The following is a 27,055-nucleotide window of genomic DNA, read 5'->3' as shown; positions in this document are numbered from 1 at the left end:
ATTAATTGGAACAATGCTTTTCATGACCCAGAACTATTTGATTAATGTAATCGCTGAAAAGTAGTCTTACCTCATCTCGCGCCAACTGAGCTGCTCTCTCAGAACTCTGGGTAGCCTGGATCAGGGAAGAGAAAACAATGAACAGCTATCATTCTACGCAATGCCTGTTGTTTCACAGGTCAGGGTCAGAATCAGGTTTAATAACACTGGAGTACGTAGCGAAATTTGCTGTTTTGCAGCAGCGGTACAGAGAAGTACATGATATTAAAAACGCTTACAATAATACATATAAGATCTTAAGACATAGTAGCAACATTAGGCCATTTGGCCCATCGAATCTTCTCCCTACCCAGGGGAAAGTGTCACTGTCCACGTTACCCATGCCTTTGTTGGTTCTAAATATTTCTATAAGTTTGTCCTTCATTTTTCTACATTCCAAGAAATGAAGTCCTGGCCTGGCCAACCTCACCCAATAACTCTGGCTCTCTAGTCCTGGCAACATCCTTGCAAGTTATTTCTGCGCTACATTTGATTAATCAATCTGATCTCCTGGTTGCTTGCAGTAACAACGGGTCGTCAAAACTGCTTAACTCATCACTGGCACTAGTCTACTTGCCATCAAAGACATTATATAAAGAAAGATGCTGGAAAAGGGCCAGTAACATCATGAAGGATCACACCCACTCTGTTCATGGATGATTTATCCCGCTTCCATCAGGGAGGAGGCTACGCAACATCCATGCCAGGGCCACCAGACTCAAAAACAGCTCCTTCCCCGAGCAGCAAGACTGATCAACACCTCCACCCACTAACCCACCCCTCCACATCCCAACCAACATTACTTTATAATTTCCTGTCAGTCACTTTATGTACAGACACTCCTGAGCCTAGCATCACTTTATGGACATACAATCAATCTGTGTATATAAGTATTTATATTTACTGTGTTTCTTGTGCTGCACTGGATCATGAGTAACAATTATTTTGTTCTCCTTTACCCTTGTTTACTGGAAATGACAATCTTCAATCCTGAAAGGTAATACTGGCCCACAGATACCTCTAGTACAGGAGTTTCCAACATTTGTTTTATGCTATGGACCCTACTGTTAACAGAGGGAGTCTATGGATCCCAGGTTGGGAATCCCAGCTCTAGAGGCTGAGAAACTCACTATCTGGAGGCAAAGGTTGGGGATTGAGCATAAATCTTCCAGAATGCTGCGGGGCCGGGAATCAGGTTTAATATCACTAGCATACATCATGAAATATGTTGTTTTGTGGCAGCAGTACCATGCAATACATAATAATAAAACATTATAAATTACAACATGTATCTTTTAAAAATTAAATTGAATAAAAATAATGAGGTATTGTACACAGGTTCATTGCCCACTCAGAAATCTGATGGCAGAGGGGAAGAAGCTGTTCCTAAACCTTGAGTGTCTCTCTTCAGGCTCCTATACCTCCAATCTGATGGTAGCAATGAGAAGAGGGCATGTGCTGTAGTGATGGGGGTCTTTAATGATGGTATCTTCTTTTGAAAACGTCCTTAATGCTGGCAAGGCTGGTGCCCATGATAGAACTGGCTGAATTTACAACATTTTGTAGCTTTCTCTGATCCTGTTCAATGTCCCCCACCCCACACCATGAAAATGCAGCCAGCAGCCAGTTGGAATGGTCTCTATGGTACATTTGTAGAAATTTGAAGAGTCTTCGGTGACATACCAAGTCTCCTCAACTCCTTATTAAATATAGCCACTGTCGTGCCTTCTTTAAAATTGCATCAATACATTGGGCCCAGGATAGGCCTTTAGAGATGTTAACACAAAGGAACTCCAAACTGCTCATCTGTTCCCATGCAGATTCCTCAGTGAGAGATTGATTGCGGACTTCAGGAAGGGGACGACAAGGGAACACACACAGATGTATGTGTTCCCTCATCTTCCCCTTCCTGAAATTCACAATCAATTCCTTGGTCTTACTGATAGTCAGTGCAAGGTTGTTGTTGTTGTATTACGGCCTGGTATGGAAACAAAAATGCCCTTGTACGGAAAAGCCTACAAAAAGTACTGAATATGGCTCAGTCCCTGATGAGTAGAGCCCGCCCTACCACTGAGCACGGCTTCTCAGAGCACTGTCGCAGGAAAACAGCATCCATCAGAGACCCCCACCATCCAGGCCATGCACTCTTCTCGCAGCTACCATTGGGAAGAAGGTTCAGGACCCAAACCAACAGGTTCAGGAACAGTTATGACACCTCAACCATCAGGCTCTTGAACCAGAGGGGATAACTTCACTCGTCCCAACATTGAACTGCTCTCACAACCTATGAACTCACTTTCAAAGACTCTTCATCTCATCTTGATATTTATTGCTTATTTATTTATTCTTAATGGTTCCTTCAGGTTATCAGAGCCAGATGTGGTAGTGGGGATAAGCTCCCACTACCTATTAAATGGTCCCAATGGCATCCATCTAAAATAGCCTCTGACAACAGTCCAGCTCCTGCCCTTCACATGTGGCTTAGCTACTGAGCACGGTGGAACCGTTTCTATTGACGGAAGGGGCAAAGGTGGATTACTGAAACTTTAAAGCCAGTCGCTTTGGGCAGACGGGGTTCCTCAGCCAAGACTGGCAGTTCATCTAGGAGAAGGAAAACTCTGATCTCAAATCTCTGCTGCCTTGCAGCTGTACCCACACATGGGGAATGTAAACCCCTGAGGAAAAATCTGGAGCTGGAGTCCCTCAGGCAGTCCTACATTGAGTTCAACTGACTGGGAACTCCTGTGATGCCGCTGTGCCGAACTGGATCAGTCTCTGCCAATCATTTGGATTCATCAGTTGCCTTGAGAGGGTGAGCCTGCTGTATGGGCAACAGCTTGCTCTCCATATTATACTGCCCTGGCTTGAGTACTGCAGTATTGCCTTGTATATTGCATAGATAGTTGGGACACAATATCCACAGTTGACCCCAAGCAATGGAGGGCTTCTATTATTATTGCTAGTGTATTTTCAGTTTGCGTCTTTTTTGCACACTGCTTGTTTGTTTGTCTGTTCTGTTGGGTGTGGTCTTTAATTGATTCACTTGTGTTTCTGTATTTACTGTGAATGTCCACAAGAAAATGAATGAAAGTTGTAAATGATTACAAGTATGCACATTGATAATAAGTTTACTTTATATTTAGAACCACTCAACCAGCTGATCTACTTCTACCTGCAGATGGCTTCAGTGTCTCAGTAACATTTCACTGTATTCGGGAGCCACATACCAGGGCTTGGCATGTGCATTCTTTGAAGGACACATTGAAGGTTCTACGACAACGTTGCAGACAAGGGAGTGTGAAGCTTCCTGTTTCTTTGTGTAAGAACAGAACAGCACAGGCCCTTCAGCCCATGATCCTCTGCCAACCCTTCAACCAACTCCAAGATCAATCTAACCCTTCTCTCCTACACAGACATCCTTTTTCCATTGTCCATATGCCTATCTAAAAGTTTCTTAAATGTCATTAATACATCTGCATTTACCCCCGGCAGGGCATTCCACACACTCACCACTTTCTATGTAAGAGTTGACAAAGTTGCAGGAACCCGATGTCATTTCATAAAGTTCTTAACAATGACAGCATTGATGTATCAGGATTAGTCAGAGCATCAAAGGTTATGGGGTGAAGGCAGGAGAATGAGGTTGAGAGGGATAGTAAATCATCCACAATGTAAGGTGGAGCAGACTCGATGGGCTGAATGGCCTAATTCTCATCCTATGTTACATGTTTCACCTGAGGCACACCTTCCCTGCTGGAAACATCAAAAGGAATTGCACACACTTTTGATTCGTAATAAAAACAGAATTTGAAGCTGCTACCTTGTCCCCTTTAGGTCAGGTGCAAACCATCTCTTCTGTCCAGGTCCCACTTTCCCTGGAAGAGAGACCAATCATCCAAAAATCTGCTGCCTTCTCTCCTACACCATCTCCTCAGACAAATGTTCAAGTGTATGAACTCTGGAGGTCCTGTCCTTTCACTTAGCACCTAACTCTCTGAACTCACTTTGTGGGATCTTGTCATCCTTCCTATCTATATCATTGGTACCTGTATGGACCAGGATCTCTGGCTGCTCACCCTCCTTCCTGGAAATGCTTTGGATTTGACCCAAGACGTCCTGGACCCTGGCATCTTGGAGGCAACATACTATCCTGAAATCTCGTCCGTGTCCAGTAACTTGTCTTGACGAAGGGTTTCGGCCCTAAACGTCAACAGTGCTTCTCCCTATAGATGCTGACTGGCCTGCTGTGTTCCACCAGCATTTTGTGTGTGCTTCTTGAATTTCCAGCATCTGCAGATTTCCTTGTGTTTGCCAGTAACTCAATGGCCATTGGATATATTTAAAGTGGAGGTTGATAGATTCTTGATTAGTCAGGACATCAAAGGTTATAGGGAGGAGGCAGGAGAATGGAGTTGAGGGGGATAATAACTCAGTCAGGATGGAATGGTGGAGCCGACTGGATGGGTCAAATGGCCTAATTCTGTTCTTTTGTCTTATGGTCATTCCATTCCCATGTGTCCTGCTCTATGTAACCCGCTGAGCAAAGAGTCTGAATACCTTACACAAACTGTTTCCAACTGCTCCACTAAGCCAAGCGTGTTTAAATTCTCCCACTGGCACTTTTCTCAAATGTAACAAAAAAGCATAAACACAAGAGATTATGCAGCGTGTGGAATCCAGAGAAACACAGACAAAATGCTGGAGGAAGTCAGCAGTTCAGGCTGCATCTACAGAGAGGAATAAACAGTCGACGTTTGGCCTGAGACCCAATAGATATAAGGAGAAGAGGACATGTCCCAGATGGTGAGGAAAATAGACAAGGATTTAGCCTCCACAGCTTTCTGAAGCAAGTAATTTCAAAGACTCAGAACCCATAGAGAAGTACAGCACTGAAACAGGCCATTCAGCCATCTAGCCAATGCCAAAACCATTTAAACTGCCTACTGTCATCGACTTGCAACAGGAACATAGCCCTCCATACCTCTACTATCCATGTACCTATCCAAACTTCTCTTAAACATTGAAATCCAGCTCACATGGACCACTTGTACTGGCAACTCATTCCACACTCTCATGACCCTGAGTGAAATTTCTCCTCATGTGACCCTAAACTTTTAACCTTTCACCTTTAACCCAAGACCTCTGGTTGTAGTTCCTCCAACCTCAGTGGAAAAAGCCTGCTTGCATTTACCCTATCTATATCTTTCATAATTTTGCACAGTTCTATTAAATCTTCTCTCAATCTTCTACGTTCCATGGAATAAAGTCCTAACCTATTCAATCTTTTCTTATAACTCTAGTCCTCCAGACCTGGCAGCATCCTGGTAAATTTTCTCTGTACTCCTTCAATCTTATTTACATCTTTCCTGTAGGTAGGTGACCAAAATGAACACAATACTCCAAATTAGGACTCACCAACATCTCATACAACTTTAACATAATGTTCCATCTCATGAACTGAATACATTGATTTATGACTTTCTTTAACCCTATCTACCTGTGACAGTACTTTCAATGAACTATGTACCTGTATTCCCAGATCCCTTTGTCCAACCACACTCCTCAGTGCCCTATCATTCACTGTGGAAGACTGGTCCTACTGAAAAGCAAAACCTCACACTTCTCTGCATTTAATTCCATCTGCCATTTTCAGTCCATTTTTCCAGCTGATGCAGATCCCTCTGCAAGCCATGACTACCTTCCTCGCTGTCCACTACACACCCATTTCTTCTTGTGAGAAGAAATTCTTCCTGTCTGAAATGGTGCACTTTCTTCAGAAACCATGCTCTCTTCCCAACAATTAGCCTGATAAACCACCACAGAATTGTAAATATTTCAATATTGCCCACGTTCTTCTGAGCTCTATTGAATAGAGATCCAACCTATAATGTGAGGTTGGACAAACTTTGGCTGTTTTCTCTGGAGTGGTGGGGGCGGAGGGGAGATCTGATAGCCGTCTATAAAATTATGAGATAGAGTGGACAGACAATATCTTTTTCCCCCCAGAGTTGACAGGTCCAATACCAGAGGGAGTGAATTTAAGGTGAGGGGATAATTTCAAAGGAGATGTGAGGGGCAAGTTTTTTTTCCCTCACAGAGTGGTGGGTGCTTGGAATGCGCTGCCTGGGGTGGTGGTAGAGGCAGATACATTAGAGAATTTTAAGAGGCGTTTAGATAGATATATGAATGTGCGGATAATAAAAGGATATAAATCAGCCATGATAGATGGTGGAGCAAACCCAATGGACCAAATAGTCTATTTCTGCTCGTATGTCTTATGATCTTATCTACCATCAATCTTCAGGCCATGCCACTCAGGGATTTGTGCCAATATTATTTTGTGATTGCATGTGCTATCGTAACTATACGTCCTGTGTATGACTTCATGTACAGTGTTTTGTACCTTGACCTCAGAAGAAAGATATTTTGCTTAGCTGTATGTGTGTGTACGGCTGAATGAAAATTAAACTTGAACTTGAACCTCCTGTGTACTCTTTTGTTCACTAGGTCCTGAAGAAGGATCTCAGCCCCAAACGGTGACCGTTTACTCTTTTCCATTGATGCTACCTAACCTGCTGAGTTCCTCTAGCATTTTATGCGTGTTTATTGTCATCTGACTGTACATATATACAATCAAATGAAACAGTGTTCCTCCAGATCACAATGCATCCACAAAACACAGCATATAAATGAAAATATTGTCATAAATAAGTTAATAAAATATAATTCTAAATGCATACAGTGTGCAGCTCACTTCACTGTCTTAATGATGTGACCCCAATAGTGACAGGGTATTCATTAGTCTCACAGCCTGAGGAAAGCTGTTACCCAGTCTGACAGTCCTAGTCCTGATGTTCCTATACCTCCTTCCTGACGGTAGTAAATCAAAGAGATTGTGGTATGGGTATGAAAGATCCTCAACAATGCTTCAGGCCCTCCTTATACAACACTTCCAGTAAATACCACAAATGGGGGGGGGGGGAGCTTCCAGTAACACCCCAGCACCACAACTCGCATTTGCCAATGGTAACTCCACATGTAGGCAGAAACATTCTGAAATTTCTTACCTACAGGACAGACGTCAATAAGATTGAAAGAGTGCACAGAAAAGTTACAAGGATGTTGCTGGGACTTGAACCCCTAAGTTATAGGGAAAAGTTGAATAGGTTTGGACTTTATTCCCTGGAGGGTAAGAGAATAAGGGAAATTTGATAGAGGTATACCAAATTATGAGGGTACAATTAAAGTAAACGCAAGCAGGCATTTTCCACTGAGGTTGGGTGGGACTACAATTAGAGGACATGGGTTAAGAGTAAAAAATGAAATATTTAAGGGGAATATGAGGGGAGGACTTCTTTGCCAGACAGCGAAAGTTTGATTTTGATACTTAAGAAAAGTTTGGATAGATAAATAGATGGGAGGGGTATAGAGAGCTGTGCACTGGGTGCAGTCTATGAGACCAGGCAGAATAACATTCAGCATGGAATGGATGTGCTGAAAAGCCTGTTTCTGTGTTGTAGCATTCTTTGACAAGTTGCACAGTAATTGGACCCACAAGACAATTTCTTTCTCTCACCCTGATCTCCTCTTGCTGGAGTTTCTGTGCTAATTCCGCATCTTTCATCTCCAGCTCCTTGGTGGACATTCTCGAAATGCCATGCATGGCTTCCGTAACTCCATACTCCATCCTGCCCTTCAGCCCTGAAGGAGGGAGGGAAATTCACAGGTCAGCAAACACAATGGAACAATCCTTTCTGTAACTCCATATTCCATCCTGCCCTTCAGCCCTGAAGGAGGGAGGGAAATTCACAGGTCAGCAAACACAATGGAACAATCCCTTTCCCAACCTACAACGTACCAGTCTTCCAGCTGCTAGCCCACGCTTGTGGAGCGAGCACGTGTTCAATCTCTGGAACTGCACTTAACATTGCAGGAGGCTCACATTCTGAATCAGAATCAGGTTTAATATCACTAGCATATTTCATGAAATTTGTTGTTTTGCAGCAGGAGTACACTGCAATATACAATTAGAAAGCTATAAATTATATCTATATATAAAATTTACAGCCATACGATTGAAAGAGTGCAAAAAATTAGGGATGGCAAAGGGGAAGAAGCTGTTCCTGAAACATTGAGTGTGTGTCTTCAGACTCCTGTACCTCCTCCCTGATGGTAGTATCACGATACGAGACCAGCAACAATGAATATAGAATTGAGTCAAGTTTTATAAACAAATAAACAATTTATTAAACTCTGCTCAACAAAAATGAAAAGTAAACAAACTACTAACTTAACCGGAAGTTAACTGCTATACGGCAACTCTGGAACAGTTCTTAAAGTGGTAAATGCGAAAATCCAAGTGATTTATACAGTCAATTAAGAGAGACTTTCCTGAAGTAACAAATTCCTCGACAACGTGACGTTACTAATACCAGCCAAAATATGCCTTGTCCGAAGGATTCACGACAAACGAAATAAAAACGGCTTAAAGGAACTGACCTTTTATTTGGCGAATGAACACTGCACAACCCTTTCTACTCTTACAGGCAGGGGTTATCTCAGATGCAGGTCACTATTTCCTGGACAAAGATTCAATAAGGTCGATCCTGTATTAAACCGCCGAACTTTACTCGATCCTTTGGGTTCCTGTATTTCGGTAAAGTCTTCACTCCCCAATACTTAAACTTTAAAATTAAATCAAAGATACATCAACAAAACTGGCAGCAATTGGCAAAGGTGCTGGCACAATGATTCTGTACCTTACGGTAGGAAGTAAAACTCCACTTTAAAATGAAACTGCGTCATGAGAGAAATATGCAGCATAACGGAGTAACTGACGAATTAAACGATGACACAACACAAAAACTCCTGTGTCACAGCAGGCTTTCCCATTTTATACCTGTTGAGAACATGTCATCACGTGACCTCAACATTACATCATGCTCACCAGATACTCAATTACATCATGGTCATAAGACAGTCACAAGATACCCACGGGGTATGTAACAGTAGCAATGAGAAGGGGGCACATCTTGGGTGATGAGGGACCTTAATGATGGATGCTGTCTTTTTGAGAGATTGCCCCTTGAAGATGTCCTCGATGATGGGGAGCTGGTGCCCATGATGGAGCTGACTGAGTTTACAACTTTCTTTAGCTTTTTCCAATCTTGTACAGTGGCCCCTCCATACCAGATGGTGATGGGGGTCCTTAACAATGGATGATGCCTTTTGAGGCAACTTCTTTGGAAGATACCCTTGATACCGGGGAGGCAAATTTCTGCCCCTTTATACCAGATGGTGATGCAACCAGTTAGAAGAATAACTCTCCATGGAACATCTGTAGAATTCAGTATCTTTGGTGGCACACAAAATTTCCTCAAAGTCCTAATGAAGTGTAACAGATGTTGTGCCTTCTTTGTAACTGCATCAATGTTAGGCCCAAGGTAGACGTGTTGACATCCAGGAAGTTTCTCGCAGGACGGCGACATTTGCTTAAAAGGAGAGCTTCGTGGCTGTTCAGTCGCATTCCTATGGCCCATTCAGTGGCAGGAACAGGCCCACAGCAAAGAGGTTTCTCTCATGTTGGCAACACTTGTTTAAAAGAACAAAAGAGACCGTTGTTGGGAGTATGCCAGTGGTGAAAGTAGCAGTATAAGCCTCTGGCTCAAAGGAGACTTCCACTTGAAAGAGGCATTGGATCTGGGTAAGTTTCTGCTATAAGTTCCCTTTTTTTCTCTCTCTCACTGTAGCTGGTGTAGTAAATGGCTGTTATGTGTTCTTCATGCTGGATGCTGGAGTCCTGGGAGACTCCAGGTCTCCCAAGAAGTGCATCCAGCTGCAGTTCCTTGAAGACTGCATCAGGGATCCGGAGCAGCAGCTGGACCTTCGGCTTGTACAGGACAGTGAGGAGATAATCGATCACAGGGAAGTAGTCACCCAGAAGGAGGTGAGTAGCTGGATGACTGTCTGGAGAAAAGGTAATGTGAATAGGCAGTTAGCACAGAGCACCCCTGTGGCCATTCTGCTCAAAAACAAGTATACTGCTTTAGATACTATTGTGGGTGATGACCTCCCAGGGGAATGTCACGAAGACTGGGCTACTAGCACTGAGCATAGGTCAGTGCTACAGAAGGGAAAGAGGGAATCATAGGGGGTTCAAGAGTCAGAGGGACAGACAGGAGATTCTATGGATGTAAACATCACACCCAGATGGTATGCTACCTCCCAGGTGGCAGGGTCAGGGACGTCTTGGATCAGGTCTACAGCATTTTAGAAAGGGAGGGAGAGCAGCCAGATGTCTTGGTACGTATTAGTACCAATTACATAGGAAGGAAAACCAAATAGATCCTGAAAAGAGAACTTAGAGAGCTAGAGAAACACACACAAAATGCTGGAGGAACTCAGCAGGTCAGGCATCTTCTAGGAAAACAGTCAACATTTTGGGCTGGAACCCTTTGGCAGGACTGGAGAAAAAAAAGCTGAGGGGTAGATTTAAAAGGTGGGAAGAGAGGACAGAAACTCAAGGTGATAAGTGAAACCGGGAGGGGGAGGGATGAAGTAAAGAGCTGGGAAGAAAATTGGTAAACAAGACAGAAAGCCATGGAAGAAAAGGGGGGAGGAGCACCAGAGAGAGGCAATGGGTGGGTAATGGGATAAGATAAGAGAGGGAAAAGGGGATGGCAAATGGTGAAGGGGGGGCAGAGGGCATTACTGGAAGTCTGAGAAATCGATATTCCCGCCATCACATCAGGTTGGAGGCTACCCAAACTGAATATAAGGTGGTGTCCAACCTAAGTGTGGCCTCATCACGAGAGTGGTGGTGGCCATGGATAGACATATTGGAATGGGAATAGGAAGAGGAATTAAAATGAGTGGCCACTGTGAGATCCCGCCTTTTCAGGCAAACAGAGCATAGGTGCTTGGCAAACCGGTCTCCCAATCTACAACAGATCTCACCGATATACAGGAGGCCATTCCAGGTGTACCAGATATAGTATATAACCCCAAAAGACTCACGAGAAGTGTCGCCTCACCCGGAAGAACTGTTTAGGGCTCTGAATGGGAGTGAGGGAGGAGGTGTAGGGGCAGGTGTAGCACTTGTTCTGCTTGCAGGAGGGAAATCAGTGGGGAGGGACAAATACACAAGGGAGTCATCCCTGTGGAAAGCAGAAAGTTGGGCAGAGGATAAAATGTGCTTGTTGGTGAGATCCCATTGGAGGTGGCTGAAATTTAGGAAAATTATGTGCTGGACGTGGAGACTGGTGGGGTGGTAGGTGAGGACAAGAGGAACCCTATCCCTGGTAAATTGGTGGGAGGATGGGGTGAGAGCAGAAATGCATGAAATGGAAGAGATGTGGTTGAGGGTAGTGTTGATTATAGAGGAAGGGAAGCCCCTTCCCTCTTTCTGGAGGCAGAGCAGAGTAATGATGGCGCTAAATGGTGACTCCTTTGCTTGCATCTTCAGAAACAGCTCTAGTTTCATCTTTAATATCTTTAGTTTACTCTTTCAGTGTTCTTTTGAAGACCCTGACCTGGAGTTATACAATGACTTTGGGTCTTTGCGGGAGTGGGACCAGATCTCAGGGTTTCACAATCGGCCGTTGATCGGCACGCCAAGGGCTCGGCCTAAGAGTCCAGCTCGGATTTGGAAGCCTAGGATCTCGGGGCTCTGGAGATGGGTGGATCGAGGGTCGGTGTCACAGCACGAGACCTGTGTGTCATCGGAGGAGTTGGAATATCTACAGTTGTGTGCCCAGAGACTTACCTTTGGGGACAGAGCTCAAAAGAAGCAACGTGATAGACTTTTAACATCGTAAGCCAGTGAGCTGTTCGGTATGTCTCCCTGCTCACTGGAAAAACGGAGACACTCCCTTCTCCCTTATGTCAAACACTGGGTGAAATGCGAAGTCTTTGGGGTAATGACAAGTCTGTGCCTTTTGCTCACCCTTGAGCACTTGGTGGTGGTGTCGATGCTTTTCTTTGCTGGTGGGGGGAGGGGGGATTGTTGCTCGCTATCGCTTACATGAGAGGGAGGGGAGCTGGGGGGGGACTTTGGGGTTCTAATTGTCATTCATTCTTTGGGGCACTCCTCTGTTTTCGTGGACGGTTGTGAAGAACAAGCATTTCAGGATGTATATTGTATACATTTCTCTGCATTAAATTGGACCTTTGAACCGTTTGAACCTTTCTTTGAAAAGGAGGTAATCTCCTTCATTCTGGAATGAAAAGCCTCATCCTGAGAGCAGATGCGGTGGAGACAGAGGATGTGAGAGAAGTGGATAGTGTTTTTACAAGTAGGGTGGGAAGAGGTATTGTCTAAGCAGGTCTGAGAGTCGGTGAGTTTATAATAGGCATCAGTAGATAAACTGTCTTCAGAGACAGAGACAGTGAGATTGAGAAAGGGGAGAGAAGTGTCGAAATGGACCTGGTAAATTTGAGGGAAGTTGGGGGCAAAGTGGATGAAGTCAAAGAGTTCAGTACGGGTACAGGATGAAGCTTCGATGCAGTTGTCAATGCAGCGTAGGAAAAGAGCGGGATGGTCACCAGTGTATCCTTGGATCATAAACTGTTCCACGTAGCCGACAAATAGTAATAATTTCAGGATTGCTGCCTGTGCCATGCACTAGTGAGGGTAGGAACAGGGTGATCTGGCAAATTAAGGTGTGGCTGAGAAGCTGGTGCAGGGGGCAGGGCTTCAGGCTCTCGGATCTTTAGGATCTCTTCTGGGCGAGGTATGACCTGTTCAAAAGTGATGGTTTGCACCTGAACCCAAGGGGGACCAATATTCTTGCAGGCAGGTTTGCTAGAGCTGTTGGGGAGAGTTTATACTAATCTGGCAGTAGGTGGGAATTGGAGGGAAAGGGCTCCAGATAGGGTGAATGATAAAAAAGCAAAGATAGCATGCAGTCAAATAGGACATAATTGCAGCCAGCAGTACAAGTATCAGTGCATTAGGGGTGCAGAATCGAAATGGGTAGCAAATACAGTACTCAAAGTGTTGGATCTCATTTCACAGGGTATAAGAAATAAGGTGGATGATCTTGTTGCAGTATTACAGATCGTTGGATATGATGTTGAGGCCATCACTGAATTGTGGCTAAAGGATGACTGTAGCTGGGAGCTGAATGTCCAAGGTTACAAATTGTATGAGGAAAAGGAAGGTCGGCAGAGTGGGTGGTGTGGCTAACCTGGTAAAGAATGGCAATAAATCAGAGAAAGATGTGACATATGATCGGAAGATGTTGAATCCTTGTGGGATGAGTTAAGAAACTGCAAGGGTAAAAGGATCCTGATGGCAGTTTTATATACAGGCCTCCAACATTAGCTGGGAATTGGACCATAAATTACAACAGGAAATGGAAAAGGCATGTCAAAAGGGTAATGTTATGATAATCATGGGAGATTTCACTGTGCAGGTTGACTCAGGTTGGAAATGGATCTCAAGAGAGTGAGTTTGTTGAATGCCTATGAAATGACATTTTACAGCAATTTGTCGTTGAGCCTACTAGTAAAGTCTGATGTAGCAATATTTCAGTGGAGTAAAGGAAATTACAGTGGTATGAGAGAGGAAAAAGGTGGTGGTAGAGATTGTGGAGGCATTGGAAATGATCTTATAAAAATCATTGGACTCTAGCATGGTGTCAGAGTTCTGGAAAATTGCAAATGTCACTCCACTCTTTAAGAAAGGCGGAAGACAGTAGAAAGGAAGTTACAGACCAGTTAGTCTGAACTCGGTTGGGAAGGTGTTGGGAGTCAATTGTCAAGTTTGAGGTTATGGAGTACTTGGTGACACAGGACAAGATAGGGCAAAGTCAGCATGGTTTCCTTCAGGGAAAATCCTGCCAGGTGAACTGTTGGAATTCTTGAGGAGATTACAAGTAGGATAGATAACGGGGATGCAGTGGATATTTGGACTTTCAGAAGGCCTTTAACAAGGCTGCTTACCAAGTTAAGAGCCCCTGGTATTGCAGGAAAGTTACTGGCATGGTTAGAACATTGGCTGATTGGCAGGAGGCAGCGAATGGAAATAAAAGGATTCTTGTCTAGTTGGCTGCCAGTGGCTAGTGTTCCGCAGGGGTCAGGGTTGGGACCACTTCTTTTTATGCTGTCTATCAATAATTTAGATGATGGAATAGATGGTTTTGTTGCCAAGTTTGCAAAGGATACAAAGATTGGTGGAGGGGCAGGTAGTGTTGAGGAACCAGGAAGGCTGCAGAAGAACTTCGACAGATTAGAAGAATGGACAAGAAAGTGGCAAATGAAATACAACATTGTAAAATGCATGGTCATGCTCTTGGTATAAGAAATATATCTGCAGATTATTTTCTCAACAGGGAGAAAATCTAAAAAAATAAGATGTAATGCGACTTGGGAGTCCTTGTGCAGTGTAATCTAAAGATTAACTTGTAGGTTGAGTTGGTGGTGAGTAAGGTAAATGCAATGTTCGCATTCATTTCAAAGAGGTCTAGGATACAAGAGCAGGGATGTGATGCTGAGGCTTTATAAGGCACTGGTGAGGCCTCACCTGGAGTATTGTGTACAACTTTGGGCTCCTCATCTTAGAAAAGATGTGCTGGCATTGGAAATGGTTCAGAAGCGGTTCACAAAGATGATTCCAGGGTTGAAAGGGTTATTATACGCTAGAATTTAGAAGGATGAGGGGTGATCTCATTGAAACCCATCTGATGTTCAAAGGCCTAGACAGATATGGAAACGATGTTTCTCATAGTAGGGGGGGGTCTAGGACAAGAGGGCACAGCCTCAGGATAGAGGGGCTTCCAGTTAAAACTGAGATGCTGTTTAATAAAACAGAAATTACTTCAGCCAGAGTGTGGTGAATTTGTGGAAGTTGTCACCTCAGGCAGCTGTGGAGGCCAGGTTTTTGGGTGTATAGGACACAGCATCAAAGGTTACAGGAAAAGGCTACTGAGTGGGGCTGAGGAGGGTGAAAAAGGATCAGCCATGATTAAATGGCAGAGCACTCTTGATGGGCCAAATAGCTTAATTCTATTCCTATGTCTTTTGGTCATATGGTCTTACTCTGGCATTCTTCCCCTTCCTTCCCAGTGCTGATAAAGAGTCTCAGCTCATCGACTGTTTATTCCTCTACACAGATGCTGCCTGACCTGCTGAGTTCCTCCAGCATTGTGTGTAGCATCCTCAGTACTGTACTGGGGTCAAGAGATGCACTTTGGTCTCAGAAGCAAGTATGACCCACTGAGTTGAAGCTGTTTTATTGTGGTACAGTTCAGATGCTAGACACCTTAACCATGAAAAGCTTAAGAGCATGAACCGTAGCTCAAATCCGAAGGGGTAAAACAGAAGACTGCCACTGGAGGGCTCCAGTGAACTTCAGAAAACTCCAGGCACTGACGACAACTCCAGTGCATTTCAGGATTTAGGAGCGTTTACTGTCATTTCCAATACACAAGTGTAAAGGTGAACAAAATAATTGTTACTCCAGATCCAATGCAGCACCAAAAAACCCCACAATTAGATAAAGAACACAATAATAAACACAATAATAAAATCACAATATAATTACAGAAGATAGCTTATATACATAGATTGATTGTATGTAGTTTGAACTTTATCTATGAGTTTCTGAATGAAACAATACTGCTCTCTGTTCTAAAAGCCTGTAGCATCAAGGGGAGTGGAGCAGCACTTGGAAAGGGATTTAACTGGAGTTTGTGGAGAGGGATTCTCCAAAGACGGGAGAGGGAATCATTTTCATGAACCTCCTTTGAACCCTCTCTAGTTTCTGCACATCCTTTCGAAGATAATGCGCCCAAACATGCTCACAATACTCCAAATGAGACCTCACCAGAAACTTTATAAAATTTCAACATTATGTCCTTGCTTCTATATTCTAGTCCTCATGTAATGAATATTAACATTGCAATCGCCTTCCAGAGACTCAACCTGCAAATTAACCTTCAGGGAATCCTGTACAAGGACTCCCAAGTCTCTTTGTGCCTCAGTTTTATGTATTTTCTCTCCATTTAGGAAACAGTCAACCCTTTTATTTCTTCTACCTCACTTCCTCACACTGTATTGCATCTGCCATTTCTTTATCCTAATCTGTCTAAATCATTCTGTAGCCTCTCTACTTCCCCAAAACTACCTACCCCTCCACCTATCTCCACATCATTTGCAAACTTTGCAGCATAGCCATCAATAACCTCATCCAAATCAGTGACCTATAACACAATATATAAGGCCCTGTGTCTTACAGTAAAGAGAACCGGTCCCAACACAGACCCCTGTGGAACATCACTTGTCACCTCTAGCCAACCACAAAAGGCTTCCTTTATTCCCACTCGTAGCCTCATGCCGATCAGCCACTGCCTTACCCATGTTACAATCTTTCCAGTAACGCCATGGGCTCGGAGCTTGTTAAGTAGCCTCCTGTCAAAGGCCTTCTGAAAATCCAAGTACACAACATCAACCAATTCCCTTTCATCTATCCTGCTTGTTATTTCTTCAAAGAATTCGAAGATTTCTCTATTTTATTATGCACCTCCAAGTACCCTGAGACCATATTCTTAACAATGTGCTCCAACATCTTCCCAAACAGAGGTCAGGCTAACTGGCCTACAGTGCCCTTTCTCCTGTCTCTCTCCCTTCTTGAAGAGTGGAGTGACATTTGCAATTTTCCCATCTTCCGAAACCATTCCAGAATGTAGGGATTCTTGAAAGATCATTATTAACATCTCCAATATCTCTTCAGCCACTTCTTTCAGAACTCTGGGGTGTACACCATCTGGTCCAGGTGCCTTGTCTACCTTCAGGCCTTTCAGTTTCCCAAGAACCTTCTCTCTAGTAATGGTAACTTCACACACTTCATGCCCCCTGACGCCTGGAACTTCCACCATACTGCTAGTGTCTTCCACAGTGAGGACTGATGCAAAATATTATTCAGTTTGTCTGCTATTTTGTTTCTCAGTGTTACTACTTCTCCAGCATAATTTTCCAGTGGTCCAACATCCACTCGCACCTCTCTTTTACACTTCTATGTGTCTGAAGAAAGTTGTGGTATCCTCTTTAATATAATTGGTTAGCTTACTTCTGTACCCATCTTTACTTTCTTAATGATTTTCTAGTTGCCTTCTGTTGGTTTTTAAGAGCTTCCCACTAATCTTTGCTCTATTATATGCCTTCTCTTTGGCTCTTGACTTCTCTTGTTAGCCATGGTTGCGTCATCTTTCCTTTAGAATACTTCTGTCTCTTTGGGATATATATATCCTGTGCCTTCTGAATTGCTTCAGAAATTCTAGCCATTGCTGCTCTGCTGTCATTCATTCCAATGTTCTTTTCCAATCAACTTCTCTCTCATGCCTCTGTAATTCGCTTTACTCCACTGTAATGTGAATATATCTGACTTTAGTTTCCTCTTCTCAAATATCACGGTGAATTTGATATTATGATTACTTGCCTCTGAAGGTTTCCTTTTACCGTAAGCTCTCTAATCAATTCTGGTTCATTGCACAACACTTAATCCAGAATAGCTGATCCTCCAGTGGGCTCAACAATGAGTTGCTTTAAAAAAACCATCTCCTAGGCATTCTAGAAATTCCCCCTCCTGTAATCTAGCACCAACCCAATTTTCCCAATCTACTTGCATACTAAAGTCCCTCATGACAATTGTAACATTTCCCTTTTGGCAACTCTCATCAGGCTCTTTTTACCTTTGTAGTTCCTTAGTTTATCCACAATGATTCAACAACGTCCAACCCTATGTCACATCTTCCTAATGCTTTGATTTCATTTTTTTAACCACAGAGCAACACCACCCCTCTGCCTTCCTGCCTGTCCTTTCGATACAATCTGTATCCTTGGACATTAAGCTCTCAGCTATAATCTTTCAGCCATGATTCAGTGATGCCTACAACAACAAACCTACCCATCTGCGACTGTGCTGCAAGTTCGTTTACCTTACTCTGTATACTGTACGCACTTAGACACAACACCTTCAGTATTCACCGTTCTCGATTTTGTCGCACCATGCTCAACCTTTTGATTCCTAACTTTGAGGTCTTACCAACATCTGCCTCCACAACCTCTCCACTAACTGTTCTGGCACTCTGGTTCCCATCCCTCTGTAACTCTAGTTTAAACCCCACCATGCAGCATTAACAAGCCTTCCCACGAGGATATTAGTTCCCTTCCAGTTCACATGCAAACTATCCCTTCTGTACAGATCCCACTTTCCCTAGAAGAGAGTCCAATGATCCAAAAATCTTAGGCCCTTCCCTCCTACACCAATCCCTGAGCCACAGTACTAAACTGCAAAATCTTAGGTCCTGCCACCCTAACAAGTGGCATGGGTAGCAATCCTGAGATCACAACCCTGGAGATCCTGCCCTTTAACTTAGCACTTAATTCCCCCAAATCCCTCTGCAAAACCTCATCACTACCCATGTTGCTCGTACTTAGATTGACAATGACTTCTGGTTGGTCACACTACCACTTAAGAATGCTGAGGACTTGATGTGAGATATCCCAGACCCTGGCACCTGGGGGAGGCAACATACCATCTCGCCCACAGAACCTCCTGTCTGTTCCCCTAACAAATCCCCTACCACCACAGCATGCCTCTTCTTCCCCTTTCTAGTCTGAGTCACAGAAGGACATGACCACTATGACTTTCATCTGTTAAGGTTATTCCTGACAGTATCCAAAGTGATATAGTTGTTGTTCAGGGGTCTCTGCACTGGATCCTTAACCCCTTTCACCTTCTTGTCACACAGTTTCCTGTACCCTATGCCTTGGCTGTAACTATCCTTCTATACGTCCTGTCATCCCTTCAGCCTCCCGAATGATCCGGAGTTCATCCACTTCCAGCCCCAACTCTTTAACACAGTGTGTTAGAAGCTGCAGCTGGATGCACTTCTCGCAATTGTACTGGTCAGGGATACTGGAGGTCTTTCTGCCTTCCCACATCCCGCAAGAGAGGCATTCACTATCCACTCTATCTTCTCTACCTAGCTGAGCAGATATAGAGAAGGTAAAATAAAACTTGAGCTTCTCTTTCCATTGCTTTTTCCGAGCGAAGCCTCTCTTTGTTGAAGCTTCGAAGAGCTAAAGCCTCAAGATCACCACTCTGACTATATCCACTCAGATGACAGCCGCTGCACTGCCTTTTTAAATTTGCTCTTACCAATTCATCCCAAATGTCTTATATATAAACAAGAGAAAATTTGATTTCCCTTCCTCCACCATCAACGCTGCCCTTAACCACATCTCTTCCATTTCACACGTCTGCTCTTACCCTATGCTCCCACAGGGAGAGAATTCCTCTTGTCCTCACCTACAACCCCACCAGCCTGTTGTTTTCTGGCACACTTAAATGGGAGGACTCCAAAGATGAAATGTTGAGAGGACAGATTTTGTGCATTCCTCTCATATTAAAAAGGCAAGGATAACAGGTTTCAGGACGATTGATTTTTGAGAGATGCTGAGGACCTGGCTGGTTTGGAAAAAGGTGGTGCATAGCAGGTACAGGCAGGCCAGAACAAAGGAGGTACTCGAAATGCAAGAGAATACTTCAGAATTAAATCAGGAGGGCTAAATGAAGAGTTTAGAGAAGTGAGGCAAAGTATAGGTGAGGTCATGGACTCTACAAAGATTACAGAGGAGGAGGTGCTTGCTGTCTTGAGGTAAATTAGGGTGGATAAATCCCCCAGTGCCCGACAAGGTGTGTCCTTGGATTCCATGGGAGGCTGGTGCAGAAAATGCAGGGGCTCTAGCCAAGATATTTAGAGTTATAGAGCCATAGAGCAGTACAGCATAGAACTGGCCCTTCGGCCCATCTAGTCTGTGCAAAAGACATTTAAACAGCTGTTATGTACCCCGTAACTGGGTCACTTACCAGCAAAGATAGAGAGGTCCGTTGAAGTCTGATGGTACTATTTTAACAGTATATATTGATAAAAATACACAAAATAATATCAGTGCAAACATACAGATAATATACGTCGTCAATACTAAATCTAAAAGCGCGGGTATAATAATAATCAATAAGAAATAGCTCTATCATTGTCTAGGGGATAATGTATTGTCCGATGGAAATATCAAAGTCACTGTTAGTTCATTCAAGCTGCAGCGTTTTGGTTTGAGAGAAAGACGGGTTAAAACTTGCCCCAGTCCTTTTACGATGTCAATCCTTCGAGAGTCGTTGGGAGTTGGTTTCCCTGTTGTTAGCTAAAAGCCGTTCTTCCATGGTAAAGGACACCGGTTCCGGGGCAAATGGAACCGAACGCACGTGGCCTCCCCACCGGCTTCCGCTATTACGGGATCGCTAGCGTTTCTTTTGGTGCGTCTGAGGGGCTGTTCCCACAGACCCTCTTTTATCCTGACTCACAGGGTCTCAAATGTCAATCAGGTTGAGATGATGCAATCTCTCCACCAACCTCCCCCTCGGTTCATTGCCTGGGGCTTCGATGCATCGTACAGGATGCAATACACAAGTCCATCTCCAAGAGACAATAGCTGGTATCAATGGGTCCGCCTTCTCAGAGGCCAGGTCACATTCCAATCTTTGTGAATACTGCATGTCTTTCTCTCATTTCCTGGGTCTCCTGAACGGACTCAATAGTGATCTTGCGATTCTCACAAAGGAGGGGGCTACCCTGCACCCTTTGGCCCCTCAGAGCTGTGGTACATTCATAACACAGCCGACTCCCATCTACCTGCACCAGGACCATAGCCCACCATATCTCTACTATCTATTTACCTTTCCAAATTTCTCTTAAACATTGACATCAAACTCGCATGCACCACTTGTGCTGGCAACTCATTCCATATTTTCACGTCCTTCTGAGTGGAGAAGTTTCCCCTCATGTTCCTCGTTCACCCTTAACCTATGACCTCTGATTGTAGTCCCACCCAACCACAGTGGAAAAAGCCGGCTTGCATTTACCTTACCTATACCCCTCATAATTTTGTATACCTCAATCTTCTACATTTTAAAGAATACAGTCCTAACCTGTTCTATCTTTCCATATAACTTAGGTCCTCTAGACCCAGCAAACCTTGTAAATTTTCTCTGTACTCTTTCAATCTTGTTTACGTCTTTCATGTAGGTAGGTGACCAAAACTGCGAACACTCCAAATTAGGCCTCACCAATGTCCTATACAACTTCAACATAACATCCCATCTCCTGGATGCAATATATTGATTTATGAAGGCCAATGTGCCAAAAGCTTTCTTTAGACCCTATCTACTTGTGACGCCAGTTTCAAGGAATTATGAATTATATTCCCTGATCCTTGTTCTACCACACTCCTACTGTTCACTGTTTAAGACCTACCCTGGTTGGTTTCGACTGAAGTGCCATTTTCAGCCCATTTTTCCAGCTGATACAGATCCCTCTTCAAGCCATGATAGCCTTCCTCACTGTCCACTACACCCACAATCTTGGTGTGATCCACAAATTTGCTGATCCAGTTAACCACATTAGCCTCCAGATCATTGATACAGATGAGAAACAAGAAACAAGAAAGGACCCAACAGCGATCCCTGCGGCACACCACTATAATACTGTTAAATACTGTTGGATACTGTTAAAATCACCTACTATAACATCCTTTAGTTCCTTGCAATTGTCTGTGATCTCTTACAAATTTGTTCCTCTGAATCCCTAGGACAGTTGGGTGGTCTGTAATATAGTCCCTTTAACGCGGCCATATCTTTCTTATGTCTCAGTTCCATCCATAACGGCTCACTGGTCGAGCTCTTCAGTCGGTCAGCACTGTCATGATCTTCCCTGATGAGTAACAGCTCCCCTCCTCCTTTAATTCCCCCTCCCTGTCACATCTCAAACAACGGAAAATTGAGCTGCCAGTCCTGCCCCTCCTGCAACCAAGTCTCACTAATGGCTATAACATCATAACTGCAGGTGTTCATCCATGCCCTGAGCTTATCCATCTTTTAAAACATCATTGGCCACAGGTGAAGAGCTCGTTGAGGATTGGAGGATAGCTAATGCTTATATACACACAAACTCCTCCCCCACCCCCCCACCCGCTGACTGATCAGGAACAGTCAACATGTATTTCAATTCAAGTTTAATTGTTTTAATTGTCATTTAACCAAACATGGAAACAACCAAGACGAGTCAGCGGAGTCAAGGTGCTAAAACAGTCGCACACAAGAACACACTGTGGCTTGATGCCCAATCCTCGTACAAAGTCAACAAACCCATATGGAATATCAATAAAATACAACGATGCAGAATATGCATGTATATAATCCAGACACCCCAGCCCAATATCATCTGATGACCCGCTCTGACATCACAGTTTTAATGCCCAGTCCTCACACATACAAGCACATATAGAATGAGTAAAAATACGACACAGCATATAGACTAGAACTCCCAGCCCACCAAGATCATCTCTCAACCAGCCCCAACTCCCGCCCTGGCACCTGTTAACCGATACTGCAGCTCAGAGGCCAAGTCCTCACATGTAGAATATTTGTAAAAACACAACCTGACAAATATGTACAGTCGTGCTAGAAAGTTTGTGAACTCTTTAGAATTTTCTCTATTTATGCATAAATATGATCTAAAATTTGATCAGATCTCCACTCAAGTCCTAAAACTAGATCGGGAACTCAATGAAATAAATAACAAAAAAGTATTTTACTTGTTCATTTATTGAGAAAAATGATCCAATATTACATGTATTTGTTGGAAAAAGAATGTGAACCTCAAGGATTCAGTTCATTTAAAGGGGAAATCAGAGTCAGGGGTTTCAATCAGTGGGATGATGATCAGGTGTGAGTGTGGGAGGTCCTGCGCTACTTTAAAAAACCTGTCAAAGTCTGATCTTCACTACACAGGTTCTTGATCAAAGGAGATTTTTGAGGACCTCAAGGAAAAAAGTTGTTGATACTCACCAAGGTCGAAAAGGATACAAAACTATTTCTAAAGAGTCTGGACACTACCAATCCAGTCAGGCAGATGGTGTACAAACGGAGGAAATTCAACACAGTTGTTACTCTCTCCAGGAATGGTCAATCATTAAAAATCACTACAAGAGCAAAGTATGTAATATTCCAGGAGGTCACAAAGAGCCCCAGGGGAACATTTAAAGAGCTAAAGGCCTCTCTTGCATTGGCTAATGCCAGTGTTCATGAGTTGACTGAAGAACAATGGTGTGCATGGCAGGACTGCAAAGAGAAACATAGAAAACCTACAGCACAATACAGGCCCTTCAGCCCACAAAGCCGTGCCGAACATGTCCCTACCTCAGAAATTACTAGACTTACCTATAGTGTTCTATTTTACGAAATTCCATATATCTATCTAAAAGCCTCTTAAAATACCCTATCGTATCTGCCTCCACCACCGTTGCCAGCAGCCCATTCCACTCATTCACCATTCCCTGAGTAACAAACTTACCCCTGAAATCTCCTCTGTACCTACTCCCCAGCACCTTAAACTTGTGTCCTCTTGTGGCAACCATTTCAGCCCTGGGAAAAAGCTTCTGACTATCCACAGGATCAATGCCTCTCATCATTTTATACACCTCTATCAGGTCACCTCTCATCCTCCGTCCCTCCAAGGAGAAAAGGCCGAGTTCACTCAATCTATTCTCGTAAGCCATGCTCCCCAATCCAGGCAATATCCTTGTAAATATCCTCTGCATCCTTTCTATGGCTTCCACATCCTTCCTGTAGTGAGGCGACCAGAACTGAGCACAGTACTCCAAGTGGGGTCTGACCAGGGTCCTATATAGCCGCAACATTACCTCTCGGCTCCTAAATTCAATTCCACAATTGATGAAGGCCAATACACTGTACGCCTTCTTAACCACAGAGTCAACCTGCGCAGCTGCTTTGAGTGTCCTAAGGACTCAGACCTCAAGATCCCTATGATCCTCCACACTGCCAAGAGTTTTACCATTAAGCCACTACTCTCCAAGAAAACCACTGCTGCCTGTCTAAAGTTTGCTAAAGACCATGTGGATAAGCCAGAAGGCTATTGGAAGAATGTTCTGTGGACAGATGAGTCCAAAATGGAGCTTTTTGGCTGAAATGAGAAGTGTTGGCAAAAACCAAACATAAGACCCGGATGAGGGTTAGGTTAGGGTTAGGTCTGTGAAACATGTCGGTGTCAGTGTCATGGTTTGCCTCGGGACTAGGACACCGTGCTATCATTGATGGAACTATGAATACCGAATCGTACCAGCAAATTCTTCAGGAAAATGTCAGGGTAGTCCTTGTACCAGCAGAACACTCTAAAGGTTAACTTGCAGTCAGAATTGGTGGGAGGAAGGCAAATGCAATGTTAGCTCTCATTTCAAGAGATCTAGGATACAAGAGCAGGGATGTGATGCTGAGGCTTTATCAGGCATTGATGAGGCCTCAGCTTGAGTATTGTGAACAGTTTTGGGTTCCTCATCTTAGAAAAGATGTGCTGGTATTGGAGAGGGTTCAGAGGAGGTTCACAAGGATGATTCCAGGAATGAAAGGGTTATCATAAAAGGAATATTTGATGGCTCTGGATCTGTACTCACTGGAACTTACAGGATGAAAGGGTATCTCATTGAAACCTTACAAATGTTGAAAGACCTCGACAGCAGGTGTGGAAAGAATGTTTCCCATAGTTGGGGGGGGGGGGGGCAAGAGGACACAGCCTCAGGATAGAGGGGCATCCATTTAAGAGAGATGCAGACAGAGGGTAATCTCTGTAGTCAGAGGGTGGAACTGTGGAAATTATTACCATAAGTGGCTGTGGAGGCCAGGTCATTGGGCGTATTTAAGGCAAAGAAGCCCAGTAACATCCCAGAGCTGAAGCAGTTTTGTAAGGAGGAATGGCCTGAGATTCCTCCAAGCTGATGTGCAGAACTGATCAGCAGTTGTCAGAAACATTTGGTTTAAGTTACTGCTATATAAAGAGGTCACAACATTTACTGAAAGCAAAGGTTCACATCCCTTTTCCAATAAGTATATGTAATATTGCATCATTTTTCTCAATAAATAAATGAAAAGTTTATTTTGTGTTATTTATTTAATTGGCTTCTCGTAATCTAGTTTTAGGACACATGAAAATCTGATCACATTTTAGGTCATACTTATGCCGAAATAGAGAAAATTCTATCAGGTTCACAAACATTCTAGTACCACTATATATATATATATATTTGCACAGTAATTTGTGTCCAACCAATCTTAAGAGTTTTTGGAGGAAGTTACCAGGAAAGTGGATGAAAGGCAAGTCAGTATGCACTTTAGCAAGGCATTTGACAAGGTCCCGTATGGATTGTTGGTTAAGAACGTTCATTCACTTCGCATTCAGGATGAGGTAGTAAATTGGATCAGACATTGGCTTTGTGGAAGAAGCCAGACAGTGGTTGTAGATTGCTGCCTCTCTGACTGGAGGCCTGTGACTAGTGGAGTACCGCAGGGATCAGTGCTGGCTCCATTGTTGTTCGTCATCAATTTCAATGATCTAAATTATAATGTGGATAACTGGAAGAGCAAATTTGTGGATGACACGAAGACTGGGGATGTAATGGACAGTGAGGAAGACTATCATGGCTTGCAGTGGGATCTGGACCAAATGGTGAAAGGGGTTGAAAAATGGCAGATGGAATTTAATGCAGACAAGCATGAGGTGTTGCACTTTGGGAGGACAAACCATGATAGGTCTGCATATTGAGTGGTAGGGCTCTGAGGAGTGTAGTCAAACAGAGGGATCTGGGAATACAGAGCCATAGTTCCTTAAAAGTGGCATCACAGGTAGATAGGGTCATAAAGAAAGGTGTTGACAGATTGGCCTTCATACTGAGTACAGGTTTTGGGATGTTATATCAAAGTTGTATAAAATATAGGTTAAACTAGTTTTAAGTATTGTGCAGTTTTGATCACCTACATACAAGAAGATGTGGTGAATAAGATTGAAAGAGTACAGAGAAAATTTAAAAGGACGGTGCCAGGACTTGTGAACCTGAGTTACAGGGAAACATTGCATAGGCTAGGACTGTATTCTTTAGAACATAGAAGATTGAGAGGAGATTTGCTAGAGATATACAAAATTGAGGAGTATAGATAGGGTAAATGCAAGCAGGCTTTTTCTACCAAGGTTGCTTGACTTCAGAACGGGATGTCATGTTCTAAGGGTGAAATGTTTAAGGCGAACTTCTTCTCTCAGAGGGTGGTGAGAGTGTGGAACAAGCTGCTATCATAAGTGGTGGATGCAGGATTGATTTCAACACATAAGCTTGGTTAGGTACATGGATGGGAGGGGTATGGAGTGCTACGGTCTGGGTACAGGTTGATGGCAGTAGGCACAGACTAGATGGGCCAAAATCCCTGTATCTGTGCTGTAGCATTCTATGACTCTAAAGCAGGGGTTACCAACCTGGGGTTCATGGACCACTCAGTTAAACGTAGGGAGCCATGGCATAAAATGGACTTGCTCTGAAGGATATGCTAGAATTGGAGAAGTTCCAGGGGAGGTATGAGAATGCTACTGGGAATGAAGTGACTAACGTATGAGGAGTGTTTAATGGCTCTGGGCTTGTTCTCACTGGAGTTCGGAAGAATGAGCGGGGGATATCATTGAAACCTACTGAATATTGGAAGTCCTAGTGGATGAGGAGAGGATGCTTCCTTTAGGGGAGTTCAGGACCAGAGGGCACAGCCTCAGAAGTGAGGGATGTTCATTTCAAACAGAGATGAGGAGGAATTTTTTTTAGCCAGAGGTTAGTGAATCTGTGGAATTCACTTTCACAGACCATTGTGGAGGCAGAGTGTTTGGGTATATTTAAAGTGGAGGTTGATAAGTTCTTCAATCACAAACAACATAAAATCTGCTGATGCTGGAAATCCAAGCAATACACACAAAATGCTGGAGGAACTCAGCAGGCCAGGCAGATTCTGTGGGGAAAAAAAAGTACAGTCGACGTTTTGGGCTGAGATGTTGACTGTACACTTTCCATAAAGCACACCTTCCCTGCTGCAAACACCAAAGGGAATTGCATACACTTTGAATAGCAATAT

General features: G+C 43.6%; 1 protein-coding gene across 3 annotated transcripts in view; it reads right to left on the bottom strand.

The window, feature by feature from the left end:
* Positions 1-27,055, bottom strand: part of ccdc50a (coiled-coil domain containing 50a) — a 144,941-nt gene that overhangs the window by 39,407 nt on the left and 78,479 nt on the right. For all 3 annotated transcript variants that reach the window (XM_059961192.1, XM_059961195.1, XM_059961193.1), the window contains 2 exons: positions 7,616-7,740; positions 71-115 (listed from right to left, as the gene is read on the bottom strand). In XM_059961192.1, the coding sequence (XP_059817175.1) occupies positions 71-115; positions 7,616-7,740 (170 nt within the window). The remainder of the gene's footprint in view (positions 1-70; positions 116-7,615; positions 7,741-27,055) is intronic.

Source organism: Hypanus sabinus, unplaced genomic scaffold (genome assembly GCF_030144855.1).
Source record: "Hypanus sabinus isolate sHypSab1 unplaced genomic scaffold, sHypSab1.hap1 scaffold_410, whole genome shotgun sequence".
In the NCBI taxonomy this organism is placed as follows: Eukaryota; Metazoa; Chordata; class Chondrichthyes; order Myliobatiformes; family Dasyatidae; genus Hypanus; species Hypanus sabinus.
This window is presented reverse-complemented; position numbering and strand designations above follow the sequence as displayed.